At 32.5% G+C, this 18,535-nt stretch overlaps 3 protein-coding genes and 1 pseudogene across 3 annotated transcripts; 3 read left to right on the forward strand and 1 right to left on the reverse strand.

Annotated features, from left to right (window-relative positions):
* Nucleotides 1-1,234: 1,234 nt before the first annotated feature.
* Nucleotides 1,235-2,420, forward strand: LOC123192744. Its single transcript, XM_044605394.1, has 4 exons — nt 1,235-1,664; nt 1,752-1,842; nt 1,931-2,057; nt 2,156-2,420. Exons 1-4 carry the CDS (start codon nt 1,276-1,278, stop codon nt 2,224-2,226), a joined length of 678 nt encoding a protein of 225 aa, XP_044461329.1. The 5' UTR covers nt 1,235-1,275; the 3' UTR covers nt 2,227-2,420.
* A 110-nt stretch (nt 2,421-2,530) lies between these two features.
* On the reverse strand, nt 2,531-4,493 carry LOC123192735. Its single transcript, XM_044605382.1, has 5 exons — nt 3,906-4,493; nt 3,746-3,822; nt 3,599-3,629; nt 3,369-3,468; nt 2,531-3,277 (listed from the first exon to the last, which is right to left on the reverse strand). Exons 1-5 carry the CDS (start codon nt 4,165-4,167, stop codon nt 2,656-2,658), a joined length of 1,092 nt encoding a protein of 363 aa, XP_044461317.1. The 5' UTR covers nt 4,168-4,493; the 3' UTR covers nt 2,531-2,655.
* An 8,017-nt stretch (nt 4,494-12,510) lies between these two features.
* LOC123222795 lies at nt 12,511-16,100 on the forward strand (annotated as a pseudogene).
* A 1,379-nt stretch (nt 16,101-17,479) lies between these two features.
* On the forward strand, nt 17,480-18,378 carry LOC123195659. The gene has a single exon (XM_044609478.1). It carries the CDS (start codon nt 17,485-17,487, stop codon nt 18,259-18,261), a length of 777 nt encoding a protein of 258 aa, XP_044465413.1. The 5' UTR covers nt 17,480-17,484; the 3' UTR covers nt 18,262-18,378.
* Nucleotides 18,379-18,535: the final 157 nt, after the last annotated feature.

An 18,535-nucleotide genomic window follows, 5' to 3' on the forward strand; every position in this document is an offset into this window, starting at 1 on the left:
AGCTTAAGTTCGGCTTGACATTAATCGCATTAAACTTGGCTCAACATTAGTCTGGTCAGGCCAAATTCAATAAGAGCTCCAATTTACACCCTTTGATGTGTGTGGTTCAGTTTCTATATAGGTTAGAATTTAGTTGTTTGTTGCAAAGTTATTTCTTGAATTTAATTTAATAAGGAAGCATTTTTATTTAATTACCTTGTGAGCACTAATTTATATGACAACCAACAAATAAATAAATTCCCATGGTTTAAAAATTGCTTGTTATAGTTATTGCTATATTTATGAATAATGCTAAAATTACAGACTCATACGTCACTTTTATTTAATTACCTTTTAAACATCTATTAATATTTGAGAATGAGATAGGTAAGAATTTAAGCGTTTCCTACAATGTCAAAATTAGATGATTTTTGATAGGACAAGACACTCTAAAACGGTAAAGTGAACTAAACTTGTATCGTAACATAGAAAAAAGGGTAGTCATTTTTTTTTAGCCTTTCAAAGCCGTTTTGAGGGGTTTTTGGTCTTTTTGATGTGTTCTTTTAATTATTTTGAAAGTTTTTTCACTGTTTATGGGCCTCTTGCAAATTTATGAACTTTAAGGGTATTTCATGATTTTGGATTGGGGTTCTAGGGCTGAAAAACTATTTTAATGTTGTAGCAACCCTAAAGACATTGTTATTTATCAGTGAATGAATGAATTATACGAAATCCCATGGGTTATCTTTTTTTTTTTTAAAGTCAATATTTGAATCGGTAGTTGTATTTGAATTACACCAAAAGTTATAATCAATCAAGGCAATAAATACTAAATCAGAGAGGAATGCAATATATGTCAATACAAAAGCTATTTCACGTGTTCAAGTTATACCATCATCAACCAATATATAGTTTTTCAATTCAACATTTAGTAATTACATAAATAATAATAGATTATATAATTAATAATTATTTTATTTTTAATTTAAAATTATCTTAATAACAAGTTTTATACCGATGTTATTATTTATTAATATTGCTGCTTACAAACCAGAAGAAGAGATCTCTTCGTACCCCACCCATGTGAAAACTCTTCTTTGCACACACAAAGGAAGGTTTTAGTTAAAGGGGCTGACAAATGGCTTTCTTCACAGTTTATATATGCATTTAATTCTGATTTATGGAATGCTAATTGATACTATAATATATATATATATATATATATATATATATATATGTAGTATCTTGCAGGTCGAGAGTAAAGAAACATCGTTTACTTGACAGCAGATCTCAGAAATGCTGAATCGCAAGAGAAGTCTCTTATATTCTTGCAGTAACTTGGAGAATGCTACGTCTACTTTGGAGGCCCCAAAAATCAGTGCTCCACCCCGCAGCCTTTCAGCTAACGATCTCTCTCTGGAACTCACTTTGATTACTCCAGGCATTGCTGACAAATTCACCCAAGGAGAAGATCAACTGAAAACATGTAGCAGTGGTGATGATATTACCAGGCAATTCAATCACCACAACGGAAAACCTGAAAATTCTTCATTTCCAACAGAAAAGAGCCCCAGCTTTACACATGGAATGACACTCTTTCCTCATCTTTTTACCGAATCTGATCAGATTCAAGACCTCGGTCGCGGTTTCTGCGATTCCAGCATCCACGACGATTACATAAAACGGTGGATTTAATAATTATGTTTTGTTTGTGCTTAAGTTTTTCTTTCCGTTCATCTAAATAATGTAAAATTTTTGGCTTTGGTTATTAGAGCTCTCTCAAACAGAGAGGCTGCTCACAGATGTCAGCTTCGAAAGCAAGAATACATAGAAAAACTCAAGAGAGACGTAGATGCTGAAGAGGTGCTCGGATTTCTACATCGATATATTCTAATCTTATTAACTTAAATATTCTTGATTAATATATGATTTCTTCCGATTTCATTTTCAGGCTAGATTATCCATGATGTCTTCACAAGTATCTTACTATAATACTCGGTGCAAGATTCTGAAAATGAAGAACAATGAGATGACGGATAAGACAGCAGGCCTTGAATATGAGAAAGCTATAAAACAAGGTATTTGGTATTTGGACTCTTAATTTACCAAATATCCAATTGACTTTTTTATGGATATATAGACATCTCTAGTAATTCTGAGTTCCTCATCATTTCAGCCGAATCTCAACTGCTTATGGAAGAACTGAAAACTCTGGGATTGGCTTACATGCTTCCGCGAGGAAAATAGATGAAGGATATTTACATATACCTGATTCCAGAGACCAAGAAACCAAGATCTCGGTACCAAAATCTGCATAGAAGTTGAAGAATAATCCAGTTTGTTTGATTTATTTAGTTTGTATGACAATTCTTAATGTTTGATCATAGCAATAATCTGGACTTCAATTAAGTTTTATATGAATGTAGAACTCAAATTGCTCACATTCTTGTTCAGGCATGGTGGAAAGGGGAAATGTAATGTGGCTGTATGGTGATTAGATTAAGATTACAAATAAGGTAAGGTAGGCAAATTATAGTAATGAAGCTATACATGGTGAAGAAATAATAAGATGGAATTAACTTGTATAATGGTACAATACATAATATTAATATTCATAGAATTAATAATGCTTCTTCTTGGATAAGTACCTCAAGATCTCACTTAGAATTTTCTCATTCATATAGTCAGATCCAGAGTACTTGCCCTTGTAGCATGCCTCTTATTATCATCTTGTTCTTCCTTCAACCTGCCATTCTTTGAAGATGATGATGGTGAGTACAAAGATAAAGATAACTTACTGTCAACTTCGCTCTGATGATGTTCATGATCATCACTGGGTTTTAGCCTTAGAGATAGATCCAAATCAAGGCTGCAGTCCAAAGCCTTTCTTTTCATGGTAGACTTGTTACAATCTTGTGCATAATTACTGGCTGAGTTCAAATCTGAAGGCGCAGTTCTATTCCAACTCATGTGTTCTTCTAGTTTCGCTTGTAGCTGTTGGGTTACGGGGTAAGGTTCAATCTGGCGAATTCTCGATTGAGGATATTGCAAGATGTCATGTTTGTGAGATGATTGAAATTCTTCTTTAAATTCATGTATTTTCCAAATAGAATTTGCCCCATAAGATGAAGAACCGATACGGAAATTACAGTTAGCCCAATGGCTATTGTTGCTATCATAGATCTTTTCAGCCACAGTGCCATATGATCTTGGTCTGGTTTCATCAATTACACTCCGGTTCATACAAGGACCACGCAGCAAATATTCACGAGCACTCCAAGCTGCAGCATCTCCATATCTTGAAAAAGCATTTTTATTTTGAAAATTTAGATTCATAGATGACAAAATTGAATATACGATTATATTCAAGGGACTTAATTTTTTTATACCTGAAACTAGAACTATGGCTTTGGTTATATCCTTGTAGCATAGGAAGTTGGCTGAGATTATAAATATTGCGATCTCCACTTTCCACAAGATGCCTATGATCTGCCATGAGTGAAATGTAAAAAGGTCACTTGAATACATTGTTAGTTGCCCATGATGGAAAACCCTAATTTTTTTGAATAAATGAAAAATAAGAATTATAAATACAGAGAGAAATTAATGTTACATTGACCTGGATCATCAATCTTCTTGCTTCTATACATCTGAAAAATAAAATGGAAGAAAGAAAGACAGCAAAAAATATTGTTAATGAATAAATAAAATTAAATAAGAAATTATCAACTAATTAACAGATGTTTATATTTAATTGAATAATAACCTGTAAATGGCTCTTGACATGAGCAATACTGAGTCCTTTGATATTCATCAGCTGAAGAACCAACTTTGGTGTAGCTCCTGAAACCAAAAGGGAATAAATGATCAGTAACAAAATTTGCCACTGAGAGTGATATGACTTGCTAGTTATATATTTAACTCACTCTCTTGTCCACCAAGTCTTTCCACAGCATGAACAAAACGAAGATGAAGATCAGGCGTCCACCGAAGCCTCGGCAGCTTGGACCTAACATAAGGCCTAACCGACAGCGGCTTCTTCTCATTCTCTTCAACCGTACTATTGCTTGAGCTTCCACCATTTCTTGCCTTACTTTCACCGTCGATCTCTTCACTCTCAGCACTCTCATCTTGAATTTCGTTAGAGGGTGTTGTTTTAGAACATTCACTGCCCCCACTTCCTTCCATCTTTCAAGCCCTTTTTCTAATAAACCCTCCAAAGCTTAAACTTATAGATGGAGATGAAATAGGAGATTGCTGCCTTGGATTTATCTGCTGGTAGTTTAGAAATAAATGAACTCAATCATCTACCTTCTCTCTTCCTTTTACTTCCAAGGCAGGACAGAGAGAAAACTGTTGTTTAGAAGAAAAGAAACATCGATTTTGGCATGCAAAAACCAACACGGAGAAGAGTCACAGTTTCATGGAGGTGGAAACCCTAGATCTGGAGTATTGACATTTGTTTCAATCTCTTCTTTTCTCTCTGGTCTCTCTCCCTTTGAACATGTAAACTATCAATATTCCTTCACCTAAATTTTCAATGCCTATTATATTTGCGCATGTCATGCTATATAATATGTATGTACATGTAACATATATACATGCATGTATATATGTGGATGTCATGTAGCAAGCAAGCAAATTGATTAATCATAACTCATGTGAGATTTAATCTCTTCTATATTATTCTTTTCGAGAAATGAACTCGGGATCAATGAAATATATAATAAAATTCATCACACAAATACGTTTACTATTGCAGAAAAGGATAAAGAAATTATCTTTTTTCAGTTTTAAACTTTTTTATTCTATTGCAACTCTTCAGTCTGAACTTGATGAACTAATTTAAAGTAGACTTTTGTCTCAATTTTTGTCTCTAGGCTAAATGATCAAGATCCTAGAAATCCATGCCTCATATATTGAACTTGTCTCTATTGTAATTTTAAACAATTATATTTTAACTAGTATATAGAAAATATTAGGAAACTACATATAAAATTCTATAATTGACACATTTGGATCCACCACTCTCTCTGTTTGTGGATGATGAGTGTCGATCGATCTCTAGTTGAAGCATGCATGAATGGCGATGCTGTGATGTAGTTGAAACTGGCCCCAGATTCAAAAGAAGATTATAAAATTGGCTTTCTATCGGGAATCACGGGCTTTGCTTCTTCTTGGGGAAATTGAGTCTCCACACCTAGAGATGACCCATGTTTCTTCCTAATAATTGAAGGTACTTTAACCTAGCTAGATCAATAAAATATATATATTAGGACTATTCAAATGATCGAAGTTTTAATTTTTTTTTTTTTGAAGAAACAAATTTTTAGTTTTTCTATTAAAATATTTTTGTTTAAAAATGCTAAACTAATCATATTGTTTTGAAAACAAAACAAATAATTTTAATTATGTTTATTTGATACCTTAATAGAAAACAATGGAAATTTGGTCACATTCTATAGAAAAATTTAAAATTTTGGTTTATTTAATGTAAAAATCGCAAAGTACAGCCTTTTTAATAAAAGAAAAAAAATTGATTTCTTCAAAAAAAGAAAAATGTGATAATTCGATATATTTAAATATTGTTATCCCGTATATATTAATCCAAGCTATTCGGTGCCTTTTTGTGCCTTTCAACTTAATTGTGCTTGGACGATGGATTGAGTTGAGAGGATTAATTCATGTCCAGCTCTTGTTAGCTTTGAATGACAAGTACAGTATAGTTGTGAATGAAGAAAGCTTTTTCATTCCACCCACGTGTATTGGCAGCCGTGAATTGGATTGACCCATATCGGAAAGTCTACAATGATAAAGAAAGTTAGGGTTCTTTTGTGTTGGCACTGTTGTAATCAATCACAAGTATCTCGCCAGCAGTTGCTGTAACTTGTAAGAGTTGTCATTTTTATTTTTCTTTAATCCTTAAATTATTCTTTTATTCTGAACACCATTCATCCATCTTCATTAGCCACTTACAACTAATATATGTTAGAAAGAATCAAGCGAAAAAAAAAAAAAAAGAAATCAAAATCAATAAAACAAATCACACAGACTTTCTAACTCATTCAGCTATCTTTACTGGTAATAATATCATCAATTTCCTGATTGGCACACGTGAAGTTTATACTGATACTTAACAATCCTCCTTTGGAAAAGTGTAGTGTAGGTGTGGCATGCATCTCATATCATCTATAAATTTGGTTAATATGTTTATATTAAATAGATAATTACATTTTTCTTGTGCAAATCGCAATTGATATTGTTTGTTCTTACTTATTATGTGCTTCAAAAATTGTCGACTGCCATGGCTGATTAATTATTACTGTGGTACAAAAGAGCATCCCCCTTATGACTCATATGGCAACATGGAAGAGAGAGAAGAGAGAAAAATCAAGTCAATTATAATTACCAATGAATAGCAAGAAGGGTTAATTCGAGCCATGAGTCGGTTCAAACTCGAATAAGTTGAATTTAAATTGGAATTTCAACTTAATAATTTAATTTGAGTTTAAAGGTTTACCAAAAATCCATTTTAATAATAATACTACTTATCTTTTTAGTACCAACAGATTGAGTGAGCTCATATTAAACAATATTTAAGATTGGATTGAAGTTTTAGCTGACCTTATTCAATTAATTGATTAAATGCAGTCATACAATCAACAATTAATGGATTGGATCATAATCGATTAAATGTAGTGAAACTTAATTGTATCATGCCTTATGCATAATCTCCTTTGAATTTGATGAAATTGACCGATTATTAATTGAAAAGTATTAGTCATTTTTTCAAATAACACTTAAAATTATGATATATTTTTTGGAATGAGGTTTTTCAATCCTACGTGCATTATTGAAAGGGGATTTAACCTCTAATTATAATAAGTTACTGGTCCCTTCCATTACAAGATCAATAAATTTTAATAATCCACATTTATAACTCAAATTAATTAACTATTTATTTACCTATTTTTATCAAATTAAAATGTAATTAATGTCAGACCCTTGTTCAAACTCTTCTAGACTCAAGTCTATCCCTTAGAGAAAGCGCGCACACATGGATTTCTATTGAAAAGATTCAACTGAACAACTAGCCATTGAAGTCAACTCTCAACAGTGTTTTGTACCCTTTTTCTTAGCATTTATACATTTTTTATTCTAATATTTTAATTTGCATGAGAATACGTGAGCCTATGAATGCGGATCTACCTTACTTTTTTTTTTCAGAATGAGGATGTCTGTCGTTTTATACAAATCTGCTGAGCTTGGTCTTGGATCATGCATTAATATAATTATAATCAATCAATAATATATTGGAATCAACTGATGATGTATGCCATGCCACTGCCACCATGATGTGGATTCATGCATGCATGGATCCCATTTGAGGCTTTAATAAATAAAATTTAGGGTTTAATTAGAATCAGTCTTTCAAGTTTCAGAGAAGCTTCACAACTGCAACTGCTACGAATTTAATTTATTTTTGGTTGGTGTAAGTATTCCCATCTAGAATTTTAAATTGAGAGGAACAATAAGCCATGCAAATTTTGTAAAATTAGAAAACAATAACTTAGAATAAAGTAAATAGACTGCTGTTTTCATGAAACTCCCTGTATGTCTTTCTTGACCATTCACTGTGTGACACCCCATTCTCCAGAACATTTTATTTTATATATCATTTCAACTAAGTTGGAATATTCTGCCCATTCACGTTTTTTTCTTTGCTAGTGTACGTTTATTAATAAACGAATACAAGTCTCGAATTATATAATCCTGAGTTTTGGTTTGAAATAATGTACTGTTTGCACCTAAAATGCATGCAAGAAAGTATTTGGGAATGCCGTCACCTCATTTGCTAAGTGTTTTATAGGGGTGGATTCTAGATTAGATTTGAGTCAAATCAATTTAGGGAATTTATGATCTATTCGAATTTAACCATGGAAGCATTGTCTCAATTTGTATAAGATCGAGAACTCTTTTGGTTATCATATCAGAGTTCGTCTCACTAGTGATTTTTTTTTCTGTACAATTCTTTTTTTCTCTGATAATTTATTTTTTGATGATTCTTTTCTTTTTCAATAATTAATTTTTTATTCTTTAATAATACTATTCATCATTTGATTGAGCCAAACTGGATTTCAAACCAATTATTTTAGCTACGAATTAAACTCAATTTATAAGGTTTATAATTAAGACACATTGAAATATACCCCAAATTCTACATGCAGCCAACAACCTTTAGAAAAATGTCAAGTTTGATGAAGTGTGTTCCCTCATTTTCTATGTTTTCGTAGTGAGAACATATTATCTTCCTTCTGAAAGCAAACAAATTAAGTCACATCGAATGGTCACCGCTATTAATTTTCAGGAATATATGTTGGTTTCCAAGTTTGGATGGTAAATAATTGTATATTCTGGGCTGTCTATACCTATTTCTTCTTCCCTAAATATTTTTATATTAAGCTGTCTTCTTGTCAATACGTATGCATGGTTGGAATGGAAGAGCATATTAGTAAATTATTATATATAATTAAATATTTTATTCACGTCAAAGGAATAATATTGTCTTCCTTTTCAAACTTGGCTCTGACCATACATAATGCTACATCTTACCTATAATTCCTACTAATCCTTTAATTATTTTAATTCCAGAATTTAGTATTACCTAGATACCAATTTTTAACAATTTAGATGCTTGACAACAATTGAGAGGTGGAGTCCAGTTTGAACTTAATTTGAATTTTGAATCATTGGGTAAAAAAAAAAAAAGGCAAAAATTCGTTAATGAAGAAATAAAACCATCATTGGAGAGTAGTTTTGATTAATTATTTCATTTGTGTACATATAAGAATATCGGTCTATTCAATTGTAACTGCTGAGAGGTGAGGCAAAACAAATTCAACTTTTACTGAAACATTCAAATAGTAATTTTCTTATGACAAATTTTTCTATATATATATATATATATTATTTATTTATTTAGATTGTTTATCGATGTCATTCAATATTATAACAACACTAAAATGCAGTCATGAAATCACGTTGTTTTGTTCAACTTAAGTCACGATTAACACATAATTATATTACACAGAGACTGTTTAGCATATAGCCTTCATCTGAAGAAGACTGCAGGCTGCTCCTTCATTATAGTTTATTGAGATTATAATTTTTTGGGACATGGGAATCTACCACTAAGAAGATTAATCTTGTAATTTATCATTAGATTCAGAGTATGCAGTTAAACTAAATCTTCTGACTTCATATTTGAGATTTTACATTATAACTAATTGTTCTAAAAGATATTGTCCTTGATTTACAAAACTAAGGTCTTTTTTTTTTTTTGGGTTTTTGGAGGAAGAAAATTTGGTCTTCAAGTAATGGAATGATTGTATATTATCCTTGGCATGGCATGTCACATTTTGATGCTATAATAAATAAGCAAATATTCTCCTATTTAATAATAATACATTAATATATGTGCATTTTTCTCAATTATATATTGACTGCTCTGTTTTAGCATCCTGTATGAAGACGCTACTTTAAATTAGAGCCAACTTCTGAATATGTTACTCAAAGTCAATTTTTAAGGCAACTAAAATTGAAAATTCAATGGGTCTTTGTATATCGATTTATTTGACTGTTACAATTGTGCTGTTAGTCAATTTCTACATCCTAGCATACTTTTTTATGGTTTACCTTGTAAATTATGAAGTAAATTGGAGCACATCCCACCTTAGTTTTCACTAGGGAAACATCAATGGGGATTGTTTTGCAATAAAACTCTTCAGTGGTAACACCTAAAATGCGACAAATCACCAAATCTATTATCTATATTGGAAAGTAACTATTTCTATCTAATTAGAATAATGTAATTATCTTATTTGTATTCAAAGTGTAACATGAATAAAAGTCTGGAATCATTGTTGATTTGATTGGTGGACATGTAAAACTACGTCCGAAATACAGCATCATAGAGAGGCAGAGCAGAGGGGAACTTTTCCCTCTTTCAATAATTATTCTGCAACTCAAACCAATTTTCATAAGCCTAAACAATAAGTGTCCGAATCAAATTAAAAATATTCTGCCTTAATTCAGCTGCAAGAATCGAAAATTGGGCTTCATAAATCTGGACCAACATATTACTTGGGCTGTCTCAAGTAGAGGGCCACAAATTTGGAGTTTTTTGTCACAATAGCTTGATTGGGTATGTTCAAGTGACTTTGAGCCGGCCCGCCCATTGATCTCTCTTAATCTGAACCCAGCCCGAAATGGAAATTTTGAGCCAATTCGATCTCATAAGAAAAGAAGCTGTTATCGTTGTAGAAGAACGAAGAAAAAAATCACTGACAAACTGGCTTTTTGGAGCTGCAAGAGAATTTTAATTGAATGGAACATCAATCTGAACCCTTATTCCCAACAAATAGGAGGAAGCTATAATGATTTTTGTTTCTCTTATTAAAAAAATAAAAGCCGAATGCACAATTAGTAGAGTACAATCCGTGCGGTCAGCGAGACCCAAATGAAAGTTGAAGCAGTCCCATTCATGTTAACTCAGATCCAAACAATTTTGCAGAAAATTTTAAAGCGCCTTGACAGAAACTAGCCTCTGAACGTGGCTGCCAAAGCCTCTTGCCGGTTCAAACACAACAAAAGGAATATAAAAAAAATATACACACATACCCCACGCCCATCTTCTTCATCATCCCTGTGTTATTTTGTTTTTGTTACATTAAGTAAGAGGATAAGATCGATACTGTACACGTAAACTTACATGGAAACTAGAGTGATGTGGAGTGTGGGCTGATCCAGAAGGATGATGATGATGATCCATGTTTCATCCTTATTTATATAACTTCTGTGACTTACACGCATGGGTAAATTCAAAACAAGTTTGTTTGAATTCAACACAAGATTTATTCAAACAAATCTAAACCCAAATTCGAGTTTGATATATACAAATTCAAACCCGAATTCGAATTAAAATATTTTTGCAAACTAATCACAAGTTGGAGATTAGATATATTAAAAAAAATTTTAAACAATATCGCACAAGCCACAAAAGGAACCAAATTTTAGTAAACAAATTTGGTGAACCCGAGCCAAGTTCAAGATGAGCCCCTCTGAAAACGAGTTTCACTCTATTCAAACTCAGTTCAACTTGAATCTAACATTTTTACATGTGTATATTTATAAAAAATGTACTTTTATACCACTCTATGTATTATCCACACTTCTTGAGGCCACTCAATATTACTCATATATTATATATGAATAAATTCCTTTAAGAAGTGTGCATTCAAATTAAATCAATTTTTTCAAATCAATTCCTGTAAGGATGGATTGAATCTAAATAAAAGCTAGTTAGAGAATCTCTTGTTAGGGTGCATTTAAATTAAATCACACTTTTCAAATTAATTCCTTTATATAAAGATGAATTCAAATTGAATAAAAGCTAGTTAGAATATTTCTTGAAGCTTGAAGAAACAATTTAACATTGAGATTAGCTCAATCAATTAATTGATAATAACAAGTTATTTAAGTATTAAAAAATCGTTAAAATGAAAAAAGTTTATAAAAATTAAAGAAAAGTCACATAAAAAAATAAATTTATGTATATTTATTTTAAATATATAAATAAATATACACTTATATATGTTATCACGTGATTGAGTGATTTTAAATTAAAAATAAAATAATATTTAATTACATAATAATACATATAAATAAATAAATATATATATATATATATATATCTAAAATAGGTACATATATAATTAATAGTGAAAAAAAAAAGATAAAATGGAAAAAAAATCGTTATTAAAAAAAATACACGTTGACAAGATTAACCTTAATACAACAACGTGAACCTTCAAATTTTGCTAAATGGGGAAGACGCACATGAAGAAAGCATGGAAAAGAAAACCCTGATCTCTAATATATGCGAGAGATCCGAGTTTGAAAATGATGGGTTCGAGTGTTAGAGAGATAAAGATGGAAGACAAAGAAAAGGAGATTTTAGCGGTTCTCCTTTCTAACAGGATGATAATCCACACGCGTCATCTAAGTAAATCACAAACATTAAACATAACTTTTAATCACTGACAGACAGACACAAAAGACTTTACTTTAGATAGATCATTGATAGATTGGCCTTAAAGGAAACACATAAAAGTAATAAATTATTATAAGATGCCAAAAAGAGTGGTCGTTTCAATGGTCACTTCCTTCGCAAAATTCTTGTTTGTTAGTCTTCAACTTGAACCATTTCCTTATATTCTTAACACCATTCCATTTTTTCAGGAAAATAAGAGTTGGGAAACTATTAAGAATTCCTCTTCTTCAAAAAAAAAAAAAAAAACAGTTAAATCATTATACATTCTTTAGTTTGTTGCATCCCCATTGTTGTGTTTCTCTTTTCATTTTTAATCATTCAAAAACGGTGATGTTTTTTGCAGGCCATAAGGTAATACCAGTAAGATCTTTCACTTATACGTTCTTTTGCTTGTTTCAAGTATTTTTCATTTTTTAAAGATGCAACACAATATATTTACTATAACATTGCGTAGTTTAAAATTCATAGAAGATTGTAAAGGGACCCAAGTGTGAGCCATCAAACTCACCAGCACTAGCAGCGGTGTCGGTGGCGGCAATGGTGGAGGTGTTAGGGATAAGTTACTACAACACCTTCAGGACCATTTGAGAGTTCATTCACTTCGACCAAAATTGAGTCAAACTCATCAATCTCTAACCCAGAATCCAAGTATCGAAAAAGAAGTTGCTTTACCTTATGGATTACCTATTATAGATCTTATTGAGCCCCAGACTGAGTCCTATCTCAAATCCATTGATTTTGTTGAGACATTTGTTGTTTTGTATCGTAAGATTGAGAGTTGTCCCCAATTTGAGAAAACAAGCATTTATTTAGAATAATGTGTGATATTTAAAGCATTGTCGAAACCTGAAATTTGTTGGAGGAGTCTCTGATTAGCTAGATAGCATGTCGTTGATGTGCACACAAAGATTATTTTAGTTGTATGGTTGAGGTATGACAGGAGAGAGGATGAACTTATTGGCGTCAATGCAATGGATTGTTGTGGAAGAAATCTTGAATGTCCTAAAGTTAGTTTGGTTTCCGAATATGCTCCTGAGTCGATTTATGATCCTTGTTTATGCACGAGAACACCAAAAGGAGAGCTTGATGATAATATTTTTGTGAGGGATGAGGAGTGTTCAACTTCTGATGAAGATGAGGATATGTCATTTTGTGTTGGAAATGAAAAGATTAGGTGTGTGTGTTACAATATTGCCTTATTATCGGGACTATTTAAAACAATGTTGTATGGTGGGTTTATAGAGTCAAGTAGGGAGAAGATAAACTTTACACAGAATGAGTTTTTAGTGGAGGCATTGAAGACTACTGAGATATTAGTAGGAGAAAAATGTTAGATGGTTTGGATCCAAATGTTATTTTGGAGCTACTTTCTTTTGCTAATAGGTTTTGTTATGATGAGATGAAGTCAGCTTGTGATTCTTATTTATCATCATTGGTTTGCAAAATGTAAGATGTTGTGTTGTTGATTGAATACAGATTGGAGGACACTACCTATCTTCTTGTAGGTGCTTGCTTGCAGGTACTTTTAAGAGAGTTTCCTAGTTCAATGCACAATCCTAATGCAATGAGAATTTTTTCCAATGCAGAGGTGAGGGAAAAATTGGCTATGGTTAGACATGCTTCGTTTTTGTTGTATTATTTCTTAAGTTAGATTGCTATGGAGGAAGACATGAAATCAAATGCAATTGTGATGCTTTTAGAAAGTCTAAGGGAATGTGTAACTAAAAGTTGGCAGAAACAACTTGCATTTCATCAGTTAGGTGTTGTGATGCTTGAAAGGAATAAGTATAAAGATGTGAAAAGTTGGTTCAAGGCTGTTGTTGAGGCTAGTCATATTGATTTTATAGTAGGTGTCGCAAGGACAAAGTATAAGCGTGGGCACAAGTATGCAACATATAAACTAATGAACTCACCCATTTCTGATTATAATCCAGTTGGGTGAATGTATCAAGAACGTTCTTTGTATTATACTGGGGAAGAGAAGATGATGGATTTGAGGACTACAACTAAATTGGATCGAACTCTTTCTTATCCATACAAGTATAGGGTTGTTTTGTTGGTAGAGGAAAACAACTTTGAGGAAACCATCTCAGAAATGAACAAAATAATTAGTTTTAAGGTCACTCTTAACTACTTTGAATTGTGAGCTTAAAGCTCTTAAAGATGTTAGAACAATTTTGACTTTGGACCCAACTTACATAATGTTTAACAAGAAACTGCATTATGACAAAGTGGTAGATACTCTACGACCACTTGTTCAATAGTAGAGTCAAGCTGATTGTTGGATACAACTGTATGATCGATGGTCCTCTATTGATGATATTAGTTGTTTAGCTGTTATGCATCATATGTTGGCAAATGATCCTAGGAGGATCTTTTTATGGTTTAGGCAGTCTCTCCTTATTTTCTGGTAAGTATGAAATGTGTTTATTTCTTCAACTATCAATATTATAGAAACTTCAATCAACTTAATGCTTTCCGCTACTGTTCCTATCTATTTATAGTTTAGTTGTACAAAAAATTGCTTTGTGGGTTATAACATGTTTGTGTGTGGGTTATATGGACTGGCATTTGCGAAAGATAAAGCATAGCTCTTGCCTCAACATATTCCATGCGATAAATGACTAAAATCTAAGTGTCTCGAATTTTATTACAATCCATTCCTGCTTCATTTTTCTTTAAAAAGTTTTGATGGTTATGGTTGAATATTGATTAGGATTTAATTTTAGTTAGACCTTTTTATGGTGTCTTGTTTCATACTGTTCTAAAGTTGCATAAGTTCTTGAAACTTGATAGCCTCTGACTTTGTTTCTTGGACTTTCTTTTCAAAATTTGAAGTGAAAATCATTTGATATAGTGTACAAAAGAAATATATTTTTTCTTCAAGATTTCCCCCTATTAATTTAATATTTTTCCAATTTTATCTTATTGTTCTCTGATGTTTCAGTCTAAATTTTCACATGTCCGCTATACGTAGTCTACGGTCAGCTAGAAATCATTCCACTTCGAAGTATGAGAGGCTTGTTTATGAAAGGTGGTTGTTGTATGACGTTGTTCATCATGAAGAAGTGTTGGCTAAGGCGGAGGAATCTATTGTTATTCAGAGATCATTTGAAGCATTTTTCTTTAAAGCATACATGTTATCAAATTCAAGCACTGATACTAAGTCTTTAATGCATGTCACTCAGCTTTATGAGGAAGCTCTAAGGTGCGCTTCAGATGGCCTTCATAAAGGACAAGTATGAATTTGAAGCAATTTTATCATCTTATACTACATTATAGCCTTATATATACATCTATTTAGGTTTCTTATGGTTAATGATTTTCCCATTTTGTAAGCATTGTATAACTTAGGTAATATCTATATAGACTGTGAAAAGCTGGATTTGGTTGTCGATTGCTTCATGATTGCAATCAACATCAAACATACTCGAGCTCATGAGGGTCTTGCAAAAGTATACTTTCTAAAAAATCAACGCAAAGTTGTATATGATGAGATGACTAAACTGATAGAGAAGGCCTTGAAAAAAGCTACTAGGTATGAGAAGCGTGCAAAATACTGTGATTTTGATGAGGCAAAAAGTCATGTTAGTATGACAACATAACTTGATCCAATGAGGACACTCTTATACAGATACAAGGCAACAAGTAAATTACATTACTGTAGTTATTAATCCTTTTGTTTAGATTGAAACTTATTGTCAACTGTACAATTTTGTTGTAGAAATAGGTTGTCCAGTACACATTTATATGGCTATACTTAACGATGCATCTCTTTTCAGTTCTAATGGATGACCATAAAGAAGCCAAAACAATGGCAAAGCTTTCCAAGATCATAACATTCAAGCCTGATCTGTTGTTGCTACTACTTCAGTGAGCTTCATTTCATGACTCCTTGGTTGATTTTATATCCACCAAAAGAGATTGCAAAGCAGCCCTCTGTCTTGATCCCAGTTGTGACCTTGCTCTCGAACTCTATAAGAAAGTGAAGGAGAGGCTTGATGAATAATAAAAGTGAAAGTTTCAAGTTCATGCTAGTCTTATTTCTTCATCCTCTTTAAGTGGAAATATATCTGTTGCCAACTCTTTCCTTTTTCTTCCCTTTTCTTTTTCGTCTTTTCCACTTCATGGTTAATGTCAGCCTGAGTGAATTATTTTTAGAATTTTGTCTTTAGAACATTCTATTGCAAAATTTCTAGTTTTTGAAATAGTAGACACAATTTGGATCTTTAAAGAACCAAAAACAAGAGATACTGTAGAAGGAAGAAATAAAAGTTAGAAGAGCAAGAACATGTAAATATGTTTTCTGGGATATGGAACTTGATCCATTGACAATCTAAAGTATTGGTGCTATTACAACTGCCCCTTATAAAACCCCAAAATGGTGGTCAAAGAAACAATGTAAATGAAAAATGACAATAAAACAAAAGGTTTACCAATGTATTTTTCTTTTTTGGATTACATAACAATGTATTGCAACTTTTTGTTATGTTGTGAGTTATATTGTCTGACAAGCTTTGATTTTTTCCCTTGAAGATAGAGAGCTTTGTTCTTACGACTTGTGATAAAGACCAACTCATGTTTATCTCAACGTCTTCCTCTTCTTTTCATTTCACCTTTTCACTAGTAATTTTTCCAACTTTCCGCTTATCTTGGTGGTGGATCTAAGTTGAGTCGGCTCAATGTTTCCCTCAAACAAGACCAAACTTGATTTGTTTTCTCATTTGCTTTGTTCTTACAACTTGTGATATAGTCTTAGTTCAGATAGATTAAGTTGTTGGATGATCATCAATAGATTTATTTTCTCTATCGATTTTTCATTGACAATGATAGTAGATTCATCTTATCTAATTTTTTTTAACGATTCTTCTTCTTATTCATCTCCAATAATCCTAATTCATTCTCTACGGCTACTTATCTAGCAACGTATTGTTAGTTAAAGCTAGATTTTTTGAATTTGAGTTGAGATGAAAGCAGTCTTACTCAAGCTTGATTTGTTCCAAATCCATCCTTATCCTTGCCTAAGAAAAGGGTAATTTTAAAAATAGTATAGAGAATAAATAACAGAAAAAATTGTTTGAGAAATGGGAAGATAATTGGGAGTGAATTCAGTGGAAAACATTCAATCAAACAACCATTTAAAAGGCTTAAAAATCTCTAAATAAAAAACTAAGGCTTGAAGCCTCATCTGGTGATTGATAAGCCAGGTGGTGGCCATTTTCGAGCTCATATGAAGGGCATTTTTCTTCTCTCACGTGTGTGCATTTTAAAGTATTTAAGTCTTAATAATGAACAACACGAGAAACCCAATCGTTTCAACTGTTTTTGAAACTTTCTTTTTATAATCCCATTCAACCACATTGGTACAAATTTAACAAGCTTTCTGTACATCTATGGAAGAAGAAAGGGCAAAGTCTCTGGATCAAATGAAATGCCCCAGAATGCTAGACTTCAATGCGCCACTCTTATCAATCAGGCGTCCAAGTGGCTGCACGAATAATTCACAACCCAAATTACAAGATTCAGGTCACAGGATTCCATTCTGTTGGGAACAAGCTCCAGGCAGGCCCAAGGACTCTCAAAAAAGTCCCGAAAGTGACACCCCTCGTCTCAGATTGCCACCAGGCAGATTGCATCCTCAAAAACCAGCTTCTTCCAATGCAGAACATTCACTTGATCTTCATCAGGATGATGATTGTGATGGTGATATTGACAATGATTATAATGAAGTTTTCTCCAATGCCATGGACGTTTTGTCACTAACAGAGGCCATCGACATTGTTGAAAAAGCTGAGCAAAGTCACGGATTAGATGGGTTCAATTTAGAGCACAGTGATAGTATTTCTCCAAGTTACATTATCGATCGGTTTCTTCCGGATGCTACTGCCTTGGCTGCATCTTCTGTTATGAATGTTTCCAGAAACCTGAGCAACAAACTTCCGTACGTTTGTAACAATCCAGGGGCTGTGAGAAGATCGTGTTCTCTGCCAAAGGGTTGTGGCCTGGAATTGCTACTGCCATGGCGGATGAAGCACAGGATCTGCGGTGTAAGAAGCCCAGTTAGGCAAGTTTGTTCTGCAAATGTTCAAGCAAGTGCCAAAATCAAACGTAGCAGGCCTTTTGGAGATAATGTGAAAAAACATACTGGATGTATATCATATAGTGCATGAATATTTAATAGTAGAAATGATTTTCATTTGTGTAATCAGAGTATTGATCTCAAATTGATACTTGTTCAAACACAGTTTATATAACCATAAATGAAAGGATTGTATTGCATATATTTAGTTTGGTTATGTTGATTCAATTTTGTTACAAATTTTTTATATATGTATTTGGAATTAATTACCCTTTAACTTAATATTGGAACTCAAACAAGACTCAATTTGAGATCGGTTTAAATTTTAAAAAAACTAGCTCTAGATCAGCTTGAAGTTCAAATTC

Source organism: Mangifera indica, chromosome 1 (genome assembly GCF_011075055.1).
Source record: "Mangifera indica cultivar Alphonso chromosome 1, CATAS_Mindica_2.1, whole genome shotgun sequence".
Taxonomy (NCBI): Eukaryota; Viridiplantae; Streptophyta; class Magnoliopsida; order Sapindales; family Anacardiaceae; genus Mangifera; species Mangifera indica.

Bases quoted from the DNA above. Each gene is read 5' to 3' on its own strand.
- LOC123192744 (XM_044605394.1), top strand. From the start codon at position 1,276: ATGCTGAATCGCAAGAGAAGTCTCTTATATTCTTGCAGTAACTTGGAG. The intron at 1,665-1,751 runs GTGGATTTAATA...TTTGGTTATTAG, and splicing joins CACGACGATTACATAAAACG to AGCTCTCTCAAACAGAGAGG. The intron at 2,058-2,155 runs GTATTTGGTATT...TCATCATTTCAG, and splicing joins TGAGAAAGCTATAAAACAAG to CCGAATCTCAACTGCTTATG.
- LOC123192735 (XM_044605382.1), bottom strand. From the start codon at position 4,167: ATGGAAGGAAGTGGGGGCAGTGAATGTTCTAAAACAACACCCTCTAAC. The intron at 3,823-3,905 runs GTGAGTTAAATA...TTTTGGTTTCAG, and splicing joins AAGACTTGGTGGACAAGAGA to GAGCTACACCAAAGTTGGTT. The intron at 3,630-3,745 runs GTTATTATTCAA...TTTATTTTTCAG, and splicing joins ATGTCAAGAGCCATTTACAG to ATGTATAGAAGCAAGAAGAT.
- LOC123195659 (XM_044609478.1), top strand. From the start codon at position 17,485: ATGGAAGAAGAAAGGGCAAAGTCTCTGGATCAAATGAAATGCCCCAGA.